The sequence below is a fragment of the Solanum dulcamara genome, chromosome 6 (genome assembly GCF_947179165.1).
Source record: "Solanum dulcamara chromosome 6, daSolDulc1.2, whole genome shotgun sequence".
Taxonomy (NCBI): domain Eukaryota; kingdom Viridiplantae; phylum Streptophyta; class Magnoliopsida; order Solanales; family Solanaceae; genus Solanum; species Solanum dulcamara.
Genome location: NC_077242.1, coordinates 12,448,086 through 12,471,272, shown reverse-complemented (window position 1 = coordinate 12,471,272; position 23,187 = coordinate 12,448,086). Strand labels below are relative to the sequence as shown.

At 36.0% G+C, this 23,187-nt stretch overlaps 1 protein-coding gene and 1 pseudogene across 1 annotated transcript; one reads left to right on the top strand and one right to left on the bottom strand.

The window, feature by feature from the left end:
- Positions 1-1,891: 1,891 nt before the first annotated feature.
- On the top strand, positions 1,892-12,512 carry LOC129892708 (pentatricopeptide repeat-containing protein At5g61990, mitochondrial-like; annotated as a pseudogene).
- Positions 12,513-12,984: 472 nt separating this feature from the next.
- On the bottom strand, positions 12,985-22,716 carry LOC129892018 (protein ACTIVITY OF BC1 COMPLEX KINASE 7, chloroplastic). Its single transcript, XM_055967541.1, has 18 exons — positions 22,316-22,716; positions 20,867-21,441; positions 20,566-20,709; positions 20,312-20,437; positions 19,986-20,073; positions 19,815-19,908; positions 17,585-17,678; positions 17,199-17,253; positions 17,018-17,109; positions 16,733-16,903; positions 15,563-15,619; positions 15,355-15,438; positions 14,304-14,388; positions 14,032-14,093; positions 13,876-13,950; positions 13,673-13,777; positions 13,431-13,572; positions 12,985-13,341 (listed from the first exon to the last, which is right to left on the bottom strand). The coding sequence occupies exons 2-18, from the start codon at positions 21,425-21,427 to the stop codon at positions 13,268-13,270; spliced, it is 2,109 nt and encodes a 702-aa protein (XP_055823516.1). The 5' UTR covers positions 21,428-21,441; positions 22,316-22,716; the 3' UTR covers positions 12,985-13,267.
- Positions 22,717-23,187: the final 471 nt, after the last annotated feature.

The following is a 23,187-nucleotide window of genomic DNA, read 5'->3' as shown; positions in this document are numbered from 1 at the left end:
TAAGGTTTGCGTACATCCTACCCTCTCAGACCCCACTTGTGAGATTTCACTAGATATGTTGTTGTTGTAAGAGTTACATGATACTTGTAAATCCTATTCATCATTGGGTAGAAAGTTAATTTCATTTGTTTTGATAAGAGACATGGTTTCTGTTTGTGGTTGAAAACCTGAAATTCAGATTAAGAAACAGATTCTCACATGTTACTTCAATTCCTTGTTTGACTTACCCTTTTATATCCCCCCAAATTACCATTTATCCTCAGTATTTTAAACATCATTTATTGGGGGCAAAATACCAAATTATCCTTGCTAACTTTTATATGTATGCTTCAAAAATCTAAATTTGATTACTTGTATTTGTAGAGCATTAAATAACACGTGTTATGCCATTTGACATTTTAAAAAGCTTTCTGGGAGCTTAAATACATTTACATAACATAGAATGAGCAATGGGGGTTTAACACCTCAAAGTTATAGTTCAATGGATAATGGGTAACGTAAATTGGTTATAGTATGAAACTAATAAAAATGTACTAAGAAGTCGTGTGATGGATAAAATGGTTTAATCACGGGATAATTTTTAAGTGTCCTTTAATCTCTCATTTAGTTGAAAAGGATGTGATAACTTATCGCATGATTAACAATTAGTACTAGGTTAAGTTATCCATTTCTGAGAATGGAATAGTAATCCATGATAACTTATCCTGGAATAAAGTATGTTAAATAATAAAAATACCCCCCTTAAACTCTCTTTTATATACCACTTTTTACATTCATGTGTATTAACATAATTTTTAACCACATTTATAATAACATTCATAACCTTAATTAATTGTTGGTTTTATGATAATATATTTTCTATTAAAAAATTATATTTTATAAATACAATTTCTATTTATGAATATATTATAAGTTGAATTTAATTGTCTAATTCTTATGTTTATTTATATTTTGATTTCTCTTAAAATGTTCACTTCACTACTAAATTACATATTTTAATTAACTAGTTTATTGCTCACTTAAAAAATATATTTTATATATCAATTAAAATGTAAATAACTTTAAAATGTAGATAATTTTAATAATAAAATTTATTTTACGTTAATAAACTTAAAATGGAAGTTTTATTTTTAAGCTAAATAAGATGGAAGTTTTATTTTTAAGTTAGATAAGATGAAAATTTTATTTAAAGCTAAATAATATGGAAATTTTATTTTAAAGTTAAATAAGATGAAAATTTAATTAAAAAAATATACGGCACAATCATGAAAATGCATACACAAAAATATCTTAGTTAGATAAGATGAAAATTTTATTTTTAAGAATGAATAACTAAATCTTGCTAAGTAAATGTAAAAACAAACTAAATAAATTAATTGTATTTTTGTAAACAAACAACTTATTCTTAGATTTATACAATAAATATAATTTTGAATATGACAAACCAACCAAACAATAAAAACTACTCTCAGTACAACTTGTATCCAAACCAATTAACACCTGAAAGTTGTAAATTGACCACGGCCAATTTCGAGGCTATTTCAATTTTTTTTAAAAAGCTTGTTCAAAAATAACTTAAATTAAAAAAAAATTATGTATGAAATTAATGAAAACGTGATAGTTTAGAACGATTTTAATTCATTACTTTGATATAATTTTAAAGAGTAATATCAAAACTATCAAATTACGCATAACCAATCCTTCCATCCTTCACTTACTTTTTTCTAGTCTGTCCCATAAATTTATTTTATATTTAGTAAGTTTTTTAATTTTAAGATTAAAAATATTATTTAATTAAAATTATAAGATTTAAAAATCGCATTCATTTATTAAATTTTATTCTCAGTTTGACTAAAAAACTTAAATTGAGACGGAAGAGTAATATCTTTGGAACCAAAAATGAAAAAAATTACTTGTGGAAACTTTTTAAAATTGCAATTCTAGGTTTCTCCTGGCCTAGTTGTTGCCAACCTAGTCAATTCTCCACTGTTTTTAGCCACTGAAAAACCCCAAAAAGAACAATGTGGAGGATTTTTCATAGAAGAATCACAAGATGTATTGAACAAACTACATTTAACAGACATTACTCGAATTCTCAGCTTCCCCAGAACAACCTAATCTTGGTTCAAGAACTCACAGAAATTCTGAAAAACAAGAACTGGAAAAGCCTCATTAAATCCTCAAGCTTGAAAAAGAAGCTAAACCCAGATATGGTTCGGTCTGTTCTTCACCAAGATCAATTGAGTAATCACCTTGAACGCCTCCTCAGTTTCTTCCAATGGTCAAAACACAAAGTGGGTATTCAATCAGATTTGGAAATTCACTCATTTCTTGCTGCTCTGTTATGTAGTAACAATTTGTATGGTCCTGCTAATTCTCTTCTTCAAATTGTAATCAGGTTTGGTTTCCCCCCTTTAGACGTTTTGAAATGTATTGATAATTGTCGTAAAGAGTTTGATGAGTTGAGGAAGTTTGACAATGTGATATTTGGGTTCTTGATGGATAAGTATAGGGAAAAAGGGTACTTTTTTGAAGCTGCTACTGTTGTTTTTGCTCATAATAAAGAACTTGATTGTGTTCCTAGTTTGTTGTATTGTAATCGTTTGTTGACGGATCTGTTGAAAGGTAGTAACTTTAAATTGTTTTGGCGAGTTTGTGATGCAATGCGTGAAGCAAATATTACGTTCAATGCCCTTACGTATACTAGTATGGCAGATGCTCATTGTAGTGAAGGGAATGTTAGTGATGCCAAGAAAGTATTGACTGAGATGGAAGAGAAGGGCCTTTGTTCAAATATGTTTGCCTACAAGTTTTTGATGAAGGGGTTGTTTAGAGCTGGGCATGTGGATGAGGCAATTGAGCTTAAAAAAAGCATGTTTGCCAAGTCGTTAGTCCCTAATCGATATATTTATACCACATTTATTAATGGGCTTTGTGCTGCGAATAGATTTAGAGAGGCAATAATGGTATTAGCTGAGATGTCTGAGATGGGAGTGAAGCCTGATACAGTTGTTTATGATGCTTTACTTGATTCTTACTTGAGACATGATGATGTGGATGGGGCTTTTAAAATGAAGGATATAAAGGATGCTAAAGGTGTTAATTTAGCCCTGTGCAATACGCTTCTTCGTGGGCTCTGCAAGTGTGGTAAGATGGAGAAGGCGTATAAACTTGTGGATGAGATGACTAGAGAAGGTATCGAGCCTGATTCGATAACTTATACCTTGTTGATCGAGGGACATTGTCAAGGGGGTAATGTTGCCACTGCCTTGGAACTTCTTGAAGAAATGAAGGAGAAAAATCTGGCCTCTGTTGAGTCAACCTATTGTATGATAACTGATTGTCTCTGCCGCAATAAGGATCCGAACTCGACTATGTCTTCTCTTCCAATTTGATAATGAAGAATGGGAAGCGAAATGCTCATACCTGGAGAACTTTATTAATGAATTATACTGGTAAAGGCTACTTACAGCAGTTGAGGGGGATTTTGGAGGCAATGCATGAGCATGGGATTGTGCCAGCTACTCCCCATTACAATATTCTTATAAAGGGCCTCTGCGAGACGCAGAAAATGGAAGCTGCTCAAAGTTGCTTGGTTGAAATGCTGGATAGAGGCCTAAACCCTGACCAGGGTACTTATGAACCCTTTATTATTGGATATTGTGCAAAAGGGCAGTTGCGAAACGCATATAGATATTTATTTCAGATGCTGCATCATGGGTTTAAGCCCAACAAAGCAATTTATAGTGCTTTGATCAGTGCGAACTGCAAAAGTTGTTAGGTAAGCGAAGCCTTTGGGGTATTTAGAAGTATGCTTGCTATGGGGTTCTTGGAAGTGTGTGAGGCCTATCTTGTCCTCCTTCATGGTCTCTTGGTGAATGGAAAAATGCTAGAAGCAGCTGAAGTCATTTCAGAATTTTCATGGCAAGAATCTGGTTGCTGATGTTTCCTTCTATGAAGATCTCATCTGTTATTTTGTTAAACACTTCTAAGATTGAAAAGGCCTTTACCCTTTACGAGGAATCACAGAACCGAGGTATTCGTCCGAACTTACGTTCTTACAGGCACTTGATTGTTGGGCTGCTTAAAAGAATGTTTGGGACCAAATAGTGCCACATACACTAGCATGATTTCTGGAAGGCTGCTAGATACTGACAATAGATAGCTTAATCACGAAAAACTGATTTATAATATTTGTAAAGAAGTACGTGCGGGCTTGATCCCTCTTAAGGATCTACAATTGTTTCCCTCCTTTATTCATATGATATGATAAAGCAAGTTTATTGAAGCAAACACTGAACTTTGTCATTCCATTGGTTTTTATCTTGTCAAATGTTTGATTGGTTCAGATTCGTTACCTTCTAATAAGCTATTGCTGCTTTTGTACTCAAAATCAGTGCTGCACTTAGATTGTCTTTATCATTGTGTGGGACATTCTCCTCCATTATAGGTTCTATAACTGTACCTTAGGTTTTATGACCCAATTTTATAACAAGAATCTTCTTTTGCTAGTGAACGAATAAATCATAAATGAGAATCTTATGACCCAATTTTATAACAAGAATCTTCAACATCTGCTAGTATTGCAAAAGGTCATTTTGCCCTTGCATCTATTTGATGCATCATCACATGGCCGTCGTGTAACTCCTCTAGAATCATGTCATTCGCCTGTCAGTTACCACCGGAGTCATAAATACTCGAAGTAAGCTCCTGGCTCGTCCCTATCTCTAAAGGGACTTCGGAAACATTCTGTTTTGGTTCTTCTCCACGGGTGATCCAGGAATTTTTCCTATTATTTTCTCAACTGAGAGCCTTTAAGGGGTCCAAATGGGTTGTCGTAGACCACCTTCTTGTGACTATGTTGAAGAATTCTTTCCCCGCTTTGAGTTCTCGAGTGAAAGGGTCCAAGCCATAGGAAAATATCCAGTTTCTCTCGCAACATATCTAGTTTATCCTAAAGCAGCATGGATTGGTAGCAAGGAGTCAATTGAATGATCAAGGCATCAGTTGCTTCCACCTGTGGCCATCTTCGACCGCCGTGACACCTTAATATCAAGGAACCCCCCTATTCCACAAGATGCGATCCCCCGTTCCATCAATGCTACTTTCCTTGCTTTGTTTCCTAATATTTTGATCTAGGACTATCTCTATTTAAATCTCAAAAAAAAATAATTCTCATCTTTGACTAAGCGACAAGCCTACTTGTGAAGAGAAGAGTCGTCGGGCTATTGCAGAGTGAAGGAAGGTGGGAAGATGTCTTGTCTTGGCCTAGGCCTACTTGGGTCAACATCTTGAAAACTGACTAATCAAACAAAGGGGGTCACTCTTTTTTATGAGGGTAGGGAGTTTGGGTTGGTGTGAATTGTACCGCACTTTGGGTACAAGATCGGAAATTCCATTCTACTTTCAATCAGAAAAGGAAGATTGAGCAAGGCAAAGGAGAAAGGAGTTGTCCCCCCTTCTCTGGTAACTCGCCGCCGCATATGTTGAAAAAAAAGGAGCGAAGAAGGAAGAACAACCGTTTTACTTTGGCACATGAGGTGGCGGGTTTGGCTAGGTAACATAATGGAAATGTATCGAACTGCAAATCCTGGAATGAAAGTCAAGATAGTTCTTGCCGAGAAAAGCCTACTTGCTCTTGCTGCTTTTGATTTAAGAGCAAGTCGGTCTAGCTTTCAAAATATCGAGGATGACCCCTAAATCAATGCTAGGGGGGCCAGTCATTCCCTTTCGCACACACCGTCCTCATCTGTCAAGCACAACCTCTCCCCCGTCGTCCTCTTTTTTCAGAGGACTTTGGGACGTTTTCTAGGCTTTTAGCTTTTAGGATCCTCTCTCTCTCTGATCCTTCGTGCCGGGGGGCTGGAACCAAAGAAAGACTGTACCCGGCGTCCCTTCCTCTCATCAGCAGCTATCTCGAGCTCATTGAACACTACCTTTTTTTGTTTTTTTCTAGTCGAATTTGGACGAGCCATTTCTGAAAATGGATTAGGAATTTTTGACCAACCAGTTCAGGTCGACTTCTAACATCAAGTTAAAGGCTTAAACACCAATTGTTTGATTGGTCCATTGAAGATTGTATAGGCCCCTAAGCCTCTCGAGCCCAGGCATGCATTAGTGAAGCTAATAGTTCGGATGCGCATATGTTTTCTTGCTTGTTTCCTTGGTACCCGAACCGGAGAACTATCCACAAGACCGCTTCATGCTCCAAATTCGAGAAGAGCTAGAAAGGGGAGGGGGCGCCTAAGGTTCCAACTTAGGTATCAATCAACTTTAATCCACAACCATTATTGTCTTTCTACTATAATGGTATGGATCTACTTTGCGACCATATGCCTGTTCAATTGGTGAACTTGAGAATGTCGAGTTATTGTTGTTCATATTGTCTGAAATCCATTTTCAACAAATAGCAATAAGAAGGGACAGGGTTAAGGATCACTCACATCACGGGCAATAGATCCGACGAGCTCAACTTCCGCTGAAAAGAGAGGCTAGACCTCAACCTCAGATTCGTAGTTTTGATATTAGAGGGAAAATTCTCGATCCCAGACCAGGCTCCGATCAAGGCAACGACTTTTATAAGCTGTTTCAATAGTGACCGACTTTATTTTATTAGTTGTATGATTAGTGGATTAGCTGTTAGCTGTCTAAAAGTTACGGTAAAGAAAATACCTTTTGAAAATAAACCACTAATCCGCCTTAGGTACTCTTTTAAGTCCGTGTAAGCTTGCACACAAGCTTGCTACCAAGCAGGAGCAAAAACAGAAATATGTTGAATTGGGACAGGAAACCATCATAAGCCAGCCAACAAGACTCGCCGCGAATCTAGACACCACTTTCTCTATTTAAAGAAAAAGAAAGAGGGTATGGGTAGGGAAAAAATGATTGGTAAAGGAGCCTCCTCTGCCTACTGCCTGGTCGTTGCCACCTGCCTGACGATTAAAGACACAATGCATTTTTATGTTATGATTTTAGTCGTTTTGACGACCCTATATTATCCTATTTTACTTACCACAATTCCCCTATTTGACAAAAGTTGATCCAAGACTTGTGTGATCAAGTATCTAGAAACATGGATGCAACTAGACCAGTTGCTACCATCATGGACATCGGTAAGAGAGCTTGCCGAACATTTCCAAAACTATAGGAGAAGGGTATCCCATTTTATGAAGCGGATTTGACTTGAGATGGGTATTCAAATGTAGATTCAGTAGATTCTTTTGGATGACATTCTGACAAGACTTGGATATACAATGCCCTCAGGGGTGCCTCCTCACAAAGGGGGTCGCAGTGACCAGGCCAGAGCGACTGTTTACCAAAAACACAGGTCTCCGCAAAGTCGAAAGTCAATTTATTCCTGAAATTGCAGTCAGTCTCGCTACCTTTTTAGTTGCCTCCAAAGAAACAACTGTATTGGCTTTTCTAACTCTCTTTAAAAGAGACTGCTTTCAAATTCACTTGCCCTAGAACCTGCTTTTTGAAAAGGAAAAGAAAGTCACCTTTCCTGCCAACCTCCTGGCTTTATTCTTATACTGATCGAGGTGTACTATTTTTTATTCTAATAGATTCCACTTCGCTTGCTTGCACCCGAACTTTATTGATGGGACATTTTGATCCACTTTTCCTCTCATCCTCCCCTGGTTCTGGTTCAGGAAAGGGTCAATGCAAGGATCTTATTTTGAAGCAATCTCTGGAGTTTTCCCGCTTTAAAATTGGGAACCTACGGGTTTTTAAGATTTCCAATACCCATGTTTCATTCCAATTTGCTTCATTATCTTCTTCTTCGTCAGCAACTACTGCTCGAATCAATAGAATCTTCTTCATTTTAGGATTTTAGGTTTCAATTATTCTCTTTTGTGAATGAAAAAAACGTACTTACCATCGGCCTTCGTTTAACCTTACTCATAAAGGGTCTTACGGTCGGGGATCAGAGAGAGAGGATTCTAAAAGCTAAACAAAAAGGGCCAAAAGCAAAAAAGGGATGTACTGAGGGGGACCATGATTCATGGAACCATTCTTTCGCGTGTCGTAGCTTAGGATTCATGCTATTGCTATTGTTTAGGGGCGTCAAGACCGGGTTCCGACTTTTTCTTCAAATCGCTTTTCATTTCTAAGTTCATAGCCTTCGCGGTAGCTTTATCGATAGTACCATGCATGGTTGCCCCCCGTCCTTTCTTTCTATTAGTCTCACCCATCAAACCACCCCAACCCTAGATCTTGAGCCAAAGGCCCCGCCCCCGAATCCCCTACTGGATCCATCATGTTACACGATGAAGAAATGCAGAAGATCAAGTCAATGGGAAGGGATAGCGCTCCGGAGCTGCCCAACTCTCTGAGAGAAAAGGAAAGAGCCTTACCACTGAGAGAGAAAGCCAGCCTTTCGAGAAAGCGGGAGTAGCTCGGAAGAGAGTCTAGTTGCAAAGAGAGAGAATAGGAGGCAAGAAGTAGCTGTTTGATCAAATAGTTTTCACATCCCCCTACCCAACCTACACTAACTAAAAAATAAAAAAACATACATTGGGATCATTGAGTAATTCAGGAGAGAGACAGTAATTGGCAATATACTTATATACATGCATTCGTGAATTTTATTGCCATACAAAAATATGAACATAGTAACAAATATAAGGAACATTATTATCCCCTTTCCCAAATTGTTTTTGGTACAAGTATGCTTGCACCACACAATAAAAAGGGTTCCTAAATATCGCAAGAAGTCATATTTTGGCGCCTGGGCCCCTCACTCTCTCCCCCACAAAATTAAAAAAAAGAAAAAAAGAAAAAATGAAGCCAAAAAAAGGGGTAGGGGAGAAGGGAATGTATAATGGATTAAATCATTTTCTCAAATTTATCAAGTTTGTTCACTCTTTGCATGGACCTAATTAAGAGAGTCAGGAAAACACTTGCATACAGAACCATAAGGTTAATGTGGCAGCAAAAACAAGTGCAATGCAAATTCATTAAACCTGAAAGATAGTCCTTAAAAACTCACCAACACCAATAAAAGATCCATTTGCAAAATATTGACTGCCTTGACTGGTAAAAGTGACACCAAGGTTTAGGAGGGTACCCCTTATAACTGTGTACATGATCTCCATTTGAAGAATTGTAGCTTTCCGAGCTGCTCTCTCGGACTTGAAAAGATCACAATTTCAAGAAGTATTAGAACGTGAGAAATGATTTGTATGAGACAAATTTTCTGAGAAGTATTAGAAAGTGAGAAATAATTTGTATGGTTTGTTTGACAATCTTTCAACCTGTGCATATGGTGCTGCAATCTTAGGGAAGGAGAAATCAGGATCCAATATATAGCCGATCCCTGCAACAAGAGATCCTGTATTATCTTCCTCTTGTTATATTGTGAAACATGCAAAGGTAGTTTGAAGTGAAACTAACACTCTACTTCTTGAAATTTCAGTATTGTAGCTACACTAGAATTGTTTGGGTACAAGTTTTTGCAAGTCAGTTGAAAAATATAGTGAACGTGGTTTCAAAACACAGTGAGAAGCTAATTTAACAAGACTACGGCACTTCCTCTATGTTGGAGTCCCACTTGGTAGGATCAGGGGTCCTTAGTCTCTCCTTATATGGTCTTGTGTGATCCTCTCCTCCTGAGCTAGCTTTTGGGGTGAGTTAGGCCCAAGATTCATTTCTTAACACTCTACTTATTGGAATAGTTCATAACATTATTAAAATCCAACAAACTACAGATAACAGCTGATGATTTAGAAAATCATTAAAATTAATGCCCACATGCCTTATTTCTTTTGCTTATTTGCTTCTTTGTTTAGTTTGTTTGCTGCTGACAGTTAGTAAACTATATTCCATACTACTAGCCACCTCTTATGTTCTCTAATCCTTGACAGTTATTAACAACCTCTCAAGTTCTTCTCGAGTAATGTACTGTTACACTAACTATTAAGAGTGGACGAAGGAAAATGCAAAGAAGTATGCATGGAGCATGAGATTAGGGGTTTCTTCAGCCATGAAGATAACCTTTAGTTCCATAGTAGTGAGTTAAGAAGATATTGAAATGCAAATCCGTACACATTTAATGAAAAAATGGAATATATCAGTCTAAATTCCTCAGTTTCTTCTAATGGTCCAAACACAAAGTGGGTGTTCAATCAGATCTGGAAATTCATTCATTTCTAGCTGCTCTTCTATGTAGTAACGGTTTGTATTGTCCTGCTAATTCTGATCTTGAAACTGTGATCATGTTTGGTTTCCCCCCTTTAGATGTTTTGAAGTCTATTGATAATTGCCGTAAAGAGTTTGATGAATTGTGAAAGGTAGTAACTTTAGATTGTTTTGGCGAGTTTATGATGCAATGCGTGAAGCAAATGTTATGTTCAATGCCCTTACGTATTCCAGTATGGTGATGCTCATTGTAGTGAGGGGAATGTTAGTGATGCCAAGAAAGTATTGACTGAGATGGAAGAGAAGGGCCTTTGTTCAAATATGTTTGCCTACAAGTTTTTGATGAAGGGGTTGTTTAGAGCTGGGCATGTGGATGAGGCAATTGAGCTTAAAAAAAACATGTTTTCCAAGTCGTTAGTCCCTAATCGACATATTTATACCACATTTATTAATGGGCTTTGTGCTGCGAATAGATTTAGAGAGGCAATAATGGTATTAGCTGAGATGTCTGAGATGAGAGTGAAGCCTGATACAGTTGCTTATGAAGCTTTACTTGATTGTTGCTTGAGACATGATGATGTGGATGGGGCTTTTAAAATGAAGGATATAAAGGATGCTAAAGGTGTTAATTTAGCCCTGTGCAATACGTTTCTTTGTGAGCTCTGCAAGTTTGGTAAGATGGAGAAGGCATATGAACTTGTGGATGAGATGACTAGAGAAGGTATCGAGCCTGATTCGACAACTTATACCTTGTTAATTGAGGGACATTGTCAAGGAGGTAATGTTGTCACTGCCTTAGAGCTGCTTGAAAAAATGAAGAAGAAAAATCTGGCCTCTGTTGAGTTAACCTATTGTATGATAACTGATTGTCTTTGCCGCAACAAGGATCCCAACTGGGCTATGTCTTCTCTTCCAAACATGATAATGAAGAATGGGAAGAGAAATGCTCATACCCGGGAGAGCTTCAATGATGAATTATTCTGGAAAAATGCTAGAAGCAGCTGAAGTCATTTCAGAACTTCATGGCAAGAATCTGGTTGCTGATGTTTCCTCCTATGAAGCTCTCATCTGTTATTTTGTTAAACACTCTGACATTGAAAAGGCCTTCACCTTTTACGAGGAATCGCAAAACAGAGGTATTCGTCCCAACTTAATTACGTACTCGCAATTACTTGATTGTTGAGCTGCTTAACGCAGGTCAAACTGAGAGAGCTAAAATGATATTCAATATCATCTTAAAAGAAGGTTTGGGACCAAATAGAGTGACATACACTATCATGATATCTGGTTTAGCTAAAGGAGAACAATTGTCCGAGGCTTTTTGATTGTTCGACTCTATGAGACTTAGGGGGCTTTCCCCGCATAGGATAATTTATATTGCTCTTCTTGATGGATGCTGTAAGATCGGGAACTTGCAGAAAGCTCAGGAGAAATTTTTTGCACATGGGAATAGCTTCCACTAAAGCTTTTAACATATTGATCGATCGGAAATGTGCTGGAAACTAAGCATTTGCTGAAAAAGATGATAAGAGGGATGCGTTGAACTTGATCAGGACACATATACGATGCTTGTTGAGCAGCAATGCAAGGATGTACTAATGGAGGAAGCAGAAGTGCTGATATCGAAAATGGAAGAAAGGGATCTTGTACTTAAGGATGCAACTTATAGTAGAATTTTTCATGGCTATCATATGATAGGTGAGAGATCAAGACTTTGTGCTGTATACCAAGAAGGTATCAATTATAGTGTAATCTCAGTGGCATGAAGAAGTCATCATTCGTCATGTCATATGTTTTAGTTTCCTTTTTAATTTTTCAGTGAAGCATTCTATAAGGATCATGTATGCAGACTCTGCAAGCTGACTGTCCTGCATTCATCAGTTACAAAGATGAGACGAGATTGAAAAAGAAAAGATAAAGTAAATCACCTTTAAATTCAAAGCGTTTTAGCTCTGTATTTTACATTTTGCGATATTTGTATTAGCGTTTAGACATAATAACGCTAAATTTGATTTCTCGCACTGTCCTTCTCACCTACAATGCCACTATATTGCCATTTGAATGCATGATCTGCTTGAAAGTGAGATGAGAATGAACTTTATAATCATATATGTGGTACGCTCATATTAAGCAAGGTAAGAATGAATTTTTGGGTTCATTGAAGGATATTCGAGACCCAAGAGTAGTATTGTTTTGGATGTAAAATTATTTTAAATTTTTTCAATTTTTCAGTTCAAGTTATGTTACAAATTGACATATTTACTTTGTCAGAATGTTGTTTCTAATTATCGGCTTTGAAACTTTGCAGGTTACTCCTTGCAGGAGAAAATAAGTCTTCAGAGATTTTCATCACGTATTTGACATTTCACGCAGAAGATAATTCTAGATATATGTAAACAACCTTGCATTAGCATTACAAGAAATATTTGGTTTCTTTTCTTCGTTTGTGTAATTGTAGCTTGTAACGTTAAGTGTTGTACATATTGCTATAGTTCTGCCTGGGGGCTACAGGCCCCTTATTATACAAGAATATATATATACTTTGATGATATTTATATATTCTAATGACATCTATATACTTTGATGATATTAAGTAGTAATTGGATAATTTTTTTTAAATATAACATTGTTTGTTATATGTATACTCTAATGATAGTAAGGAGTAACTGAATAGTGTTCTCTACTTCTCTTTAACACTATTAGAGGATATATATACTTCGATAATATTAAGCAGTAAACATGAATTAGCAATTAAAAACGGAAGTATAAAAGTAAGAAGTTACTGCTTGCAAATAGTTTCTCTTTTTGAAATACAAGTGTTCTTTCCCCTATATTATACATGTATTCCTTAATTTGAAGCATATAAATTTTATTCCTATACAAGAATATGAACATAGTTACAAACATGAGGAACACTATTATCCCATTTCCCAATTTAATTTTTGGTACAAGTATGCTTGCACCACATAATAAAAATGGTTCCTAAATATGGCAAGAAATCACATTTCAGTTCCCTGGCCCCTCCCTCTCTCCCCCACAAAAATATTTTTTACAAAAATAAAAAAAGGAAAAATGAAGCCAAAAGGAGGGGGGGGGGGGGGGGGGAGGGGAGGAAATGTATAATGACTTAAATCATTTTTTCAAATTTATCAAGTTTGTTCACTCTTTGCATGGACCTAATCAAGAGAGTCAGGAAAACACCTGCATACAGAACGATAAGGTCAATTTTTGGCAGTGAAAACAAGTGCAATTCAAATTCATCAAACCTGAAGATAGTCCTTAAAATGTACCTGCACCAATAAAAGATCCATTTGCAAATATTTGACTGCCTTGACTGGTAAAAGTGACACCAAGGTTTAGGAGGGTACCCCCGATAACTGTGTACATGGTCGCCATTTGAAGAATTGTAGCTTTCCGAGCTGCTCTCTCGGACTTGGAAAGATCACAATTTCAAGAAGCATTAGAAAGTGAAATGATTTGTATGAGACAAATTTTCAGAGAAGCATCCAATGATTTCTAGTAGACTAATTACCTCGAGGACCCGAACTCTGAGTTTCAGATCTCCGGACTCAAGCTGTTTAACGATCTCTTCTATCTGCTGAACTCTGTAAGGCATGGAAATGGTGGATGTCCGTGCCTGGAATATATTTCACATTAGATGGTATTTACATCAGTTATGCTTATTTGATCGGATCTTAAAACATGAAATTGTTAAGCAAGGGTTTGATAGGGTACATCATCAGCCTGTTTCCTTATTTCCTGAACAAGTTGTGGACCACTGCGCTGCTGCTGTCTCAAGTCCAAGAGCTCCTGCAGGGAAGATTGAATAACTTTAGACCATAAGGGGATAAGATTTAATTGTCAGACGGGTTGTTTGACAATCTTTCAAACCTGCGCATATGGTGCAGCAATCTTAGGGAAGGAGAAATCAGGATCCAATATATAGCCGATCCCTGCAAGAATGCAACAAGAGATGGAAACATTCAGCTTAGTGATCTGTAAGTGGATTTAACATCATAGCCACAAAAATACCAACTGACAAAAAGGGAATTAATATCAAGAGTCTAGACTGTTAAAAGTCAAGGATCTTCCATTTTTATTTAACTAATGGATGTTCCCTTGCTTTTCAGAATATGTGTGTGTGTGAGAGAGAGAGAGAGCACCTTCTAGAGTGGAAAATGCCCTGATCACAAATGTAAAAGTTGAAGGAAAACGGAATGGTTGATCAGTTGCTATTGCAAACAAATCCTGCATTATCTTCCTCTTGTTACATTGTAAAACAAGCAAAGATAGTTTGAAGTGAAACTAACAATCTACTTCTTGAAATTTCAGTATTATAGCCACAGCGGAATTGTTTGAGTACAAGTTATTGCAAGTCAGTTGAAAAGTATAGTGAGTGTGGTTTCAACACACAGTGAGAAGCTAATTTAACAGACTACGACACTTCCTCTATAGTTCCACATCGGTGGGATAAGGGGTTCTTGGTCTCCTTATATGGCCTTGGGCAATCCTTCGCTAGCTTCACTAGCTTTTTGGGTTGAGTTAGGCCCAGGATCCATTTCTTAACACTCTACTTATTGGAATAGTTCGATGATTCAGAAAACCATTAAAATTAATGCCCACATGCCTTATTTCTTTTGCTTATTCGTTGCTTTGTTTAGTTTGTTTGCTGCTAACAGTTAGTAAACTAGATTCCATATTATTAGCCACCTCTTAAGTTCTCTAATCCTTGACAGTTATTAACAACCTCCCAAGTTCTTCACGAGTAATACACTCTTATACTAACTATTAAGGGTGGACAAATAAAATTGCAAAGAAGTATGCATGGGGCATGAGATTAAGGATTTCTTCAGCCATGAAGATAAACTTTAGTTCCATAGTAGTGAGTTGAGAGATATTGAAAAGCAAATCCGTACACAATTAATTAAAAAAATGGAATATATCAGTCTAATTTCCTGAATCAATTTTCAAAATTGTGATATAGACTTTCCAAAAGACAATTTAAGATCTTGGCAAGGTGAAATTCAAGAAAACATGGCAGCCATGAGACATTACGGCCAATCTTCATAAACGCCTCTTTAAATGAGTGGACCATACAAATATTTGAATCAAATATAGTCCACCATACATTTATTTTCTTCAATATCCGAAAAGATACCAAAATTACTAATAAACTTAGCTATTTTTTAGAGAAAAATTGCAAATTCTGCATACCTCACCAATTGCAGCCAAAGTCTGCTGCTGATCTGGTCTTTGGTTCAACAAGTTATCCAAGAAAAACTGAATAGATCTCCTCACCTAAGAAGAATAAATAGTTTTAAGGAGTGTCAATAAATAGCTAGTCTTAGATAAGGCCTTAAATTCATTCGTGATTTTCTTCCTTTTTCTTTGCAGGGTTTTGAGGTCAGGATATGTAACATACAGCTGACATGTCTCCTGTAGGCTGAAGTGCTTCCAGATCAATAAGCCCTTGCATAACCTGTGTAGACATAATATTTCTCTTATTAATATACTCAAAGAATTAACTCTCTACTCCAAAATATTTTAATGCAAAGCACAATAATGCTTCTGGCCACCAGATACTAAGAGATGGATTAGATTGTTTCTACTGAGTTTTAAATGCCGCAACAATGATCACAAGTTGAAGGAATTTACAATCAACATTTGTCTTGCTTTGAGGCTGGTGACACGGGTGACAGGTGGTAACCGCAAGTGGAGTACAAGGAAAAAGGTTGACTGTCTTATAAGATTTGTTCAACAAAAGAGTCAAAGATAAAGGTAACTAACTAGACTAAGTCAACGAAATTTTGAGTAGTTACTTTTTAATTCTAAATCATCCTTGACTGCGCAACTTAGCCTAAATACAACAACTTTATGATTCTCTCTAGCATTGTAAGTACTTTAGAATTAAATGAGTTCAATATATTGCACTCATTTAATTCTAAAGTACTTACAATGCTAGAGAGAATTAAATGAGTTCATGTAGCACAGTAGCAGGCTCTCCCAGGATGGAAATTATGTTCATGTTTATGAAAATAGTGCTTTACTGTTACATCATTCAAGGAAGCCACTTATCCTTATGAGCGATGGGTTCCTTTAACTAAACATATGAAGCTGAAATAAATCACCATATTGCAGAGAATATATTTGATAAATTATTTCAGAGAATTACTATATAGTCAATCGTTGAAAACGGAAGGAGAATATTTTCTACTTGAGGACAAAAGCACAGTGCAAAGATGAAAGCAATCACACGTAAGTGTTTATTTTGGGTTTAGCTTAGAAAGAATTTTGATCTCACAAGTTTAGTTGATCACATAATTACATTTGGACCAGGTTTGGTCTCTGTTAAACCTGAAAGAATGAAGCACCTAAGCATATCTCTTGATGGAGACAGCAGGACAACAACACACTCACAAAAAACAAAGAACTTCCATAAATATGAAGACAACATAGAGAGTGTTGGGGCCATAATGGTAGCAGGTTTATTTGCACCAGCTTGTACTAAGACTACTGGAGCATAAGAGTAGCACAATGCATTTGGTTTCTAATTGTGCAACTATAAACTACAAAGAAGAAACACTAGCCTGACCTTTTTTGCATCCTTTTCGTAGACAGCATAAAAAAGTCCCAGTAATCTCTCTCTTGTGAAACTCTTGATGTCTCCCATCATACCGAAATCATAATAGATTAAAGCTTCGTCAACATCAATTGCAAGATTCCCTGGATGTGGATCAGCATGGAAAAACCCAGTCTTCAGTATCTGCACAAGGTAATGCCAGGAAAAGAGTATCAGACACAAAGGAATAATATGTAACCCAACTGATTAGCATCTATCCAGAATATTTTAGAATGAGTGCAAAATTAATCAACTCACCTGAATTAAATAGGCTTCTATGGCACGAGATGCAATTCGGGATCGGCTATAACCCCGTGAATTTATCATATCCAACTGGTTGATCTTTATCCCTGTTCGTTAAGGTAATGGAATCTTAAGCAGGATAAATTGAATGAACGTATTTATTGAACAAAAAGGAGGACAAAGCAGAGAGAGAAACCTGGAACGTATTCCAGAGTCAAAACCTTTGTTGCTGTATAGTCCCAGTACACCAACTACATTGGAAAAGGAAAAGAAAGAAATAAGGTTTTCTGTAGTAGTAAAAGAAATATGATTAGAACCCTATTGCCGAACCTGTTAAATATTTTTACCAAAATGAGAACTTAATCAACCATTATATGCACTAATTATTTTCTACATGAATCCTACTCCATACAACTTGCTTTTATCCATATGTAGCCATTATTAGCATTTGCTACTTAAAATACGCACACAAAATGAAAAATAAGGGCTAACTGGTTAACTGCTAATGTAAAACAACATAAAGGAAACTAGAGTTAAAAAAAAATATAAATGGTTTGGGTTGGAACTCGGAAGGAAACATACAGGCACTCGGACCCACTTTATGTTCCGAAAGTCCCGACGAAATCTATCAGCATTCTTCCCCTCATTTATATAATCAATTTCCTCATACAATATCCTGAAATTTTCATGAAGACAAAGTTTAGCAGACAGAAATATATTCTACTCGTTTCTTATTTATCAGAAGGTTGCGGTTTGGACATCGTTTAGCATTGAATAAAATTAATTCTAACCAAATGGTGATTTATGGGAGACTTAACAAGCAATAAGCTTATGAGAGACAATACTGGAAATAAGCAGTGGATATATAAATACTCAGTAAAGCAGCTCTAACTAAGAATCAAAGTCTGCCAGATAACAGAATGTATTCTAGAAGTTTTTCTGAACTATTATCGGCTCTGAGGCCACATTGTCTCGTGCCATCTTTCATTCTATAACTTCTTTTCTACCTTCTTTAAAAACCTCATTTCTAAATCTTCTCTCCTTTTTACATAATGTGGAAAACTGAAGCCAGAAAAGAATCAGGAAGTATGACAGACCATCAAGGGAGTCAAAGTATGGGAAAAAATTTGAGTCAGGAATGTCAATCTAATAATATAACTATGGTGAATTCTGCATCGTATAACTTTGCACAGTGATGAAAACAAGGCTCTCATCTTAGGGGGGTGAAAGCAAGAAAATATACTTTTTGCATTTTCTAATCAATAAAATTTGCAACTAGTAGATATAGAGGGTCTTTATATGCAAAAAAATAATTATAGATGAAAGAAAAAGAAGCAGATATCTTGTGTAGAACAAAATCTAGGATTCTAAGTAGTAAGTATGCTGTAAGGCTTCTATTTTATTGAGTAAGTACATAAGACACATAAATGCACAAGAAGAAAGAAGAAGAACAAAGTTCAACTGAGCGCATACAATTACTATAGTCAGTCTCTACAATATGAACAAGAAACTAAAGTATCATCCCCTCATTTATTTCTTGGATTAAGCTTATCATATAACTGAGAACTGACCTAAGAATTAGCTAGTACTTTTTCCTCATATATGCAATTGAAGTAGTAGATTGATATAAAACTTAAAACCTACTTCAAGTATCTTGAGAGATAATTAGTTGAAGTTGATGACAAAGTTGCTTGCACTGCAACTCTACAAGTGACTTGGTAACTTCTCAAATTGTTGTGCTTACTTACCACTTCGTAACCACTAGAGACTCTCAGTTTCTATCTTCTATTATGTTTAGGAATTTTTAATATTATATGTGATAAAATCATACGTGAACTTTTATACAGTGATTTGAAATACAATAAAAGTTCCAAAACGACAGATGAGTTTGGAAGTATAAAGCCGCGTGCAAGTTTTATAAAATAATTAGGAATACAAGAAAAACTCCAAAAGCACAGATGTGTTTGAAAGCATATGTCTTATGGACCTCCCGTTGTGGAATGAGATACTTCACCAAGTAAGGAGTGCCTGACCTTTACTTTTAAGGTTCTGGTTGTAAGCCTTTAGGTCCACTAGAGGCTCCTCTGCTGCTATCTTCACTGAAGTTACTTAAAAACAATTACAAGTAATAGGTGGAGGAAGGGCAAAGCCAAGAATATTAAAAGGTGAGTACGGCTTTTGGAGTTTGGACGGGCCTACAGCACTCCCCTCCCAACACACACACAAACATTTTTCCGCTCGGTTTGCACCTTCTTTCCACCTTTACTTCTACACCTTCTGTAAGGTTACAAAACAAATGATATATGTCGAACCCTTTGTCCATTTGTATCTTTCAATTGTATCCACTTTTCAACTCAATCAAATAGTGTTATTCTACACACATCAAAATATCAATGGAAGGGATTCAAGAACTTTATAATATCACTTCCTTCAGCACCAACTATATGACTTCCTTAGTTAGAACGAAAGGAAAAGTTTGAATTGTTCATCTTACTCAGCAAGAGATAAGGTTCTTTATATCACTTAAGGCTAGGGCAGGATATAATTAAGTTACAGACTGGAAGTTCATAGAAGAGAGACGATTCCTTGTAAAAATGTCAGATCAGGCTAAATAAATAATTGTATATCTGACGTCAACTTAGTTTTGCTGAAGGGAAAAGTTGTAATTTTGACAAAAGGTTCAATATATTCGGGTAGACTAGAAAGGAAAGTGGGTTGAATAAATAGCACAAAGTGGACAAAATAACTTCTTATAGCAATTGCCACTACGTCTAGCTTTTGTAAGAACATGGATTAGAATATTCTGGCTTACTTAGCACACTCTTCATATATTCCTATCCAGTCACGAGTTGGACCACCAAGAGTTTCACTTTTCTGAAAGTACTCCGCAATCAACTTTAAATTTCCTGAATCAAAAGAGAATGTTAAACTTTCAATAGACAGTAAACACGTTTGGCTAACATTTTTAGTGCATAATACTTACTCAGATCAATGTCAAATAGTTTCTTTAGGCCGGGTCTCTGAACTTTTACAACAACTTTCTCTCCGTTATGTAAGATAGCCCGGTGCACCTAAGAGCATTTTACATACAGAAAATCAGGACGAATTACATGCAGTATTATGGAAAGACCAGATTGCTAAAGTCTGGCTACAATCTAAAAGGTAACCATTTTGAGCTTCATTTCATCAAAGTTGACGGGCTTCGTTTCAACAAAGCTGATGGTCTAATTAATATCTTTTAAGAAATCAGAGCTTAAAAAATACAGTTCACTTTAAGGACATAAAAGAAAATATAAATAAACCAAACACCTGACCAAGACTAGCTGCTGCAATGGGTTGATCTTCAAACTCCTTATACAAAATATCAACTGGAACTCCCAGTTCCTTTTTAATAAATTCTTTTGCTTTCTCGGGGGAGAAGGCAGGTACTCTGTCCTGAATGATTACAAAGCAATACGAAATCAAAGTCATGCTAGCATAATTCATTTTAAAGTGTGAACTAATACAAAGGCAATTGTGCAAGTAGATCATGTTCGCTTTTTCAGAAAGAAGGTAAGCTATACCTGCAACTTAGCAAGCTCATCAACAAATTCTCGAGGAAATAAATCAGATCTAGTAGATGATAACTGCCCAAGTTTGATAAACGTAGGACCAAGCTGCAGGACACATTCTCTTAACCATGAAGCTGTTCCACGTCTTCTGGTTTTCTGCAGGTACAAAGCTCATTACTCAAAGTGTTCATAGAATCACATAATCCGAGAAGACGAAGAAGGGATAAGTGAGTATCATTGCATGATTTGTGCTCCGTACTTGGTACCGGGTTACCCTCAAATATCAATTCAAATTAAATATAGAAAAACCAACCTGTTTATCTTCAGTAAAGCCACTCACATATGTCCATTTTGCATTGTCCAAGAAAACACGCACCCGTAGCGAAAGGACAAAGGACCACACATCTACACTTCTTTGGATGGAGTTATAATTCTCATTAGCCCAGCTGAAACCTTCATCTGAAGGTAAAACCTTTAGATCTTCAGCAGGCAGAAGTTCTTTAGATTTTTGTTTCTTTATAGGGACTGGAGTAGGAACCCGCTTAACTAGATTTGACCCATTGATTCTCTGTGTGGAACCATTAACAATCACAGAACCGTTTACAGATGGTGCCATTCTCTTTGTCACTTCACTTGTAGGTACCATTTTAACTGGACGGCCATTTATACCTACTTTTTCAGGGGACTCAGTCTGTTGCATTTGCACTTTAAGCCGGTGAATCTTTCTAGGTGATTTAACAGATTCTCTATCAAATTTCGACAAAAATAGGCTAGAGATTGAGCCTGAAAAACTTAGTTTGTTTACGTTGCTTCCATGATTTATCAATTCCCCTCTGCGGCAATAACAGCTTTGAGAAGCCAATATTGCCGCCATCTATGATATGAAACCTGAACATGAGCCAATAAATAGATCAAAAAAGTCTATTAGAGCCAGCAACAGACAAAATTCAACTCTTTCACTGGTGGTAGTAAAGAAAGAGATATTGCATAAAGAATCAATTAAAGATAACCAATGTAATTATACCAAAAGTTGTGCATGGTAGCCCTTAAAACATTTAACGTTTTCTGAGAATTTTGAACAAGAGATACTAGTACTACTGGCCAACTATGTCAGTGATAAATTTGGTCATGTAAAGACCCAAAATCTACTTCATTACCTAATCACTAGCCTCCTTTATAACCATTATTCTTTCCCAACTATCTTTAATTGATCGCTCAAATTTGTTCGAACAGTCTACAGCTAGATGGGAAATTTTTTCCCTTTACATGTTTGAATTCATCAAGCCCTATCTCCAGGAACTAAATTATGCATACCCTTGACACATTTTCATTCAGTCTGGACAGTAGGCAATCAACTACTCCTCAATCTCAAATTAATTTCGTAATCCCCTATATACATTCCTCTATTCAGGATCATTCCATCGAACCATAAGCCTCACACTTACCAGCACAAGTAAACTCCTGATAAGCAACAAACAGTTGTATTTGATCAAAATCAGAAAGCAATATAAACATAGACATCAATAGTTGAGAGCCAGTAAAATCAATGAACATATTAACCAAGAAAAGGGGGATAATAAGTTCTATTAACAACAAAATGTCAATCTTGGTGTCACACTCTAAAGTTTCTCACACAAATCCCATCATAACAATTGTGAAGCAAAAAAAAGTCAAACTTTTCCCACCTCCCTTACCAAAATATACATTAGAACTTATAATAATAATAATAATAATAATACTAAAAGAGAGCAATAGGACTTACAATAACTGGTAGAGGAGTAGCAAGAAGAAGCACAATGACAAGAATCAGAATCAGAGTCTCTTAAATTGTCAAACCAATCTTTAATCAAATTCTTGTGGACCCTTTATGAGAAAAACAAGGAGTTTGGTTCTACTGCCAAATTGTTGGTTTGGCCTGTTAATACACAAAAGAAAGGTGGAAAAAGAGCAAACACTTAGCGTGCACTCTTAGCTTGATATTTTTGTTTCTTTTCAGTTAATTCACTATCATAAAGTTCCTATTTTTCTTCCTTCTTCTGGAGGTATCAATTTCGGTGAAGGAACAAACAGACAAAGAAGAGAAAATGGAACATTTAATAAGCACCACCATTTTCATTGGTGGATCTTCTTGTCCACCGGATTTCTTATGTTCTGACGTGTTCAATTTACACTCCTTACAACTCATAGTACTCTCACTATTTTTTTCACTTATAAAAATCAACACAAGGGACAGGGAGGAGGTGTTAGAAAAAATCCATATTTTTATTTTGCTATAAAAAATTGTATTCACACTGGTACTTTCTGTTTTTTTTATAGTTAATTTAAGTTTGATCCAGAATTTTAAATTTTTTGAAATGAAATTTATATATTTGTAAATTATATAAAAATATATAAATTATAATAATTAATAATTTAAAATATTTTTAAAATATAAAAAAAAATTACGGTAAAAAATAAACTTATTTAGATATCAAAATTCGAAAGTTGCCGCCTAAATTGGAAGGGAGGAAGTAATTAATTTCTCCCTTCAATAAAAAGTGAATCATAACAAGAAACTATGGTTCGTTTTCTTTTAAGTTTGTTTGGCATGGGAAAAGATATTTTTCAATTTTTTGGTTTGGTTTGGTTGGTTAA

Coding starts and splice junctions, on each gene's coding strand:
- LOC129892018 (XM_055967541.1), bottom strand. CDS start 21,427: ATGGCGGCAATATTGGCTTCTCAAAGCTGTTATTGCCGCAGAGGGGAA. Junction 19,909..19,985: donor ACTATTTGACATTGATCTGA/GTAAGTATTATG, acceptor CTTTTGATTCAG/GAAATTTAAAGTTGATTGCG. Junction 13,573..13,672: donor TCAGAGTTCGGGTCCTCGAG/GTAATTAGTCTA, acceptor GATCTTTCCAAG/TCCGAGAGAGCAGCTCGGAA.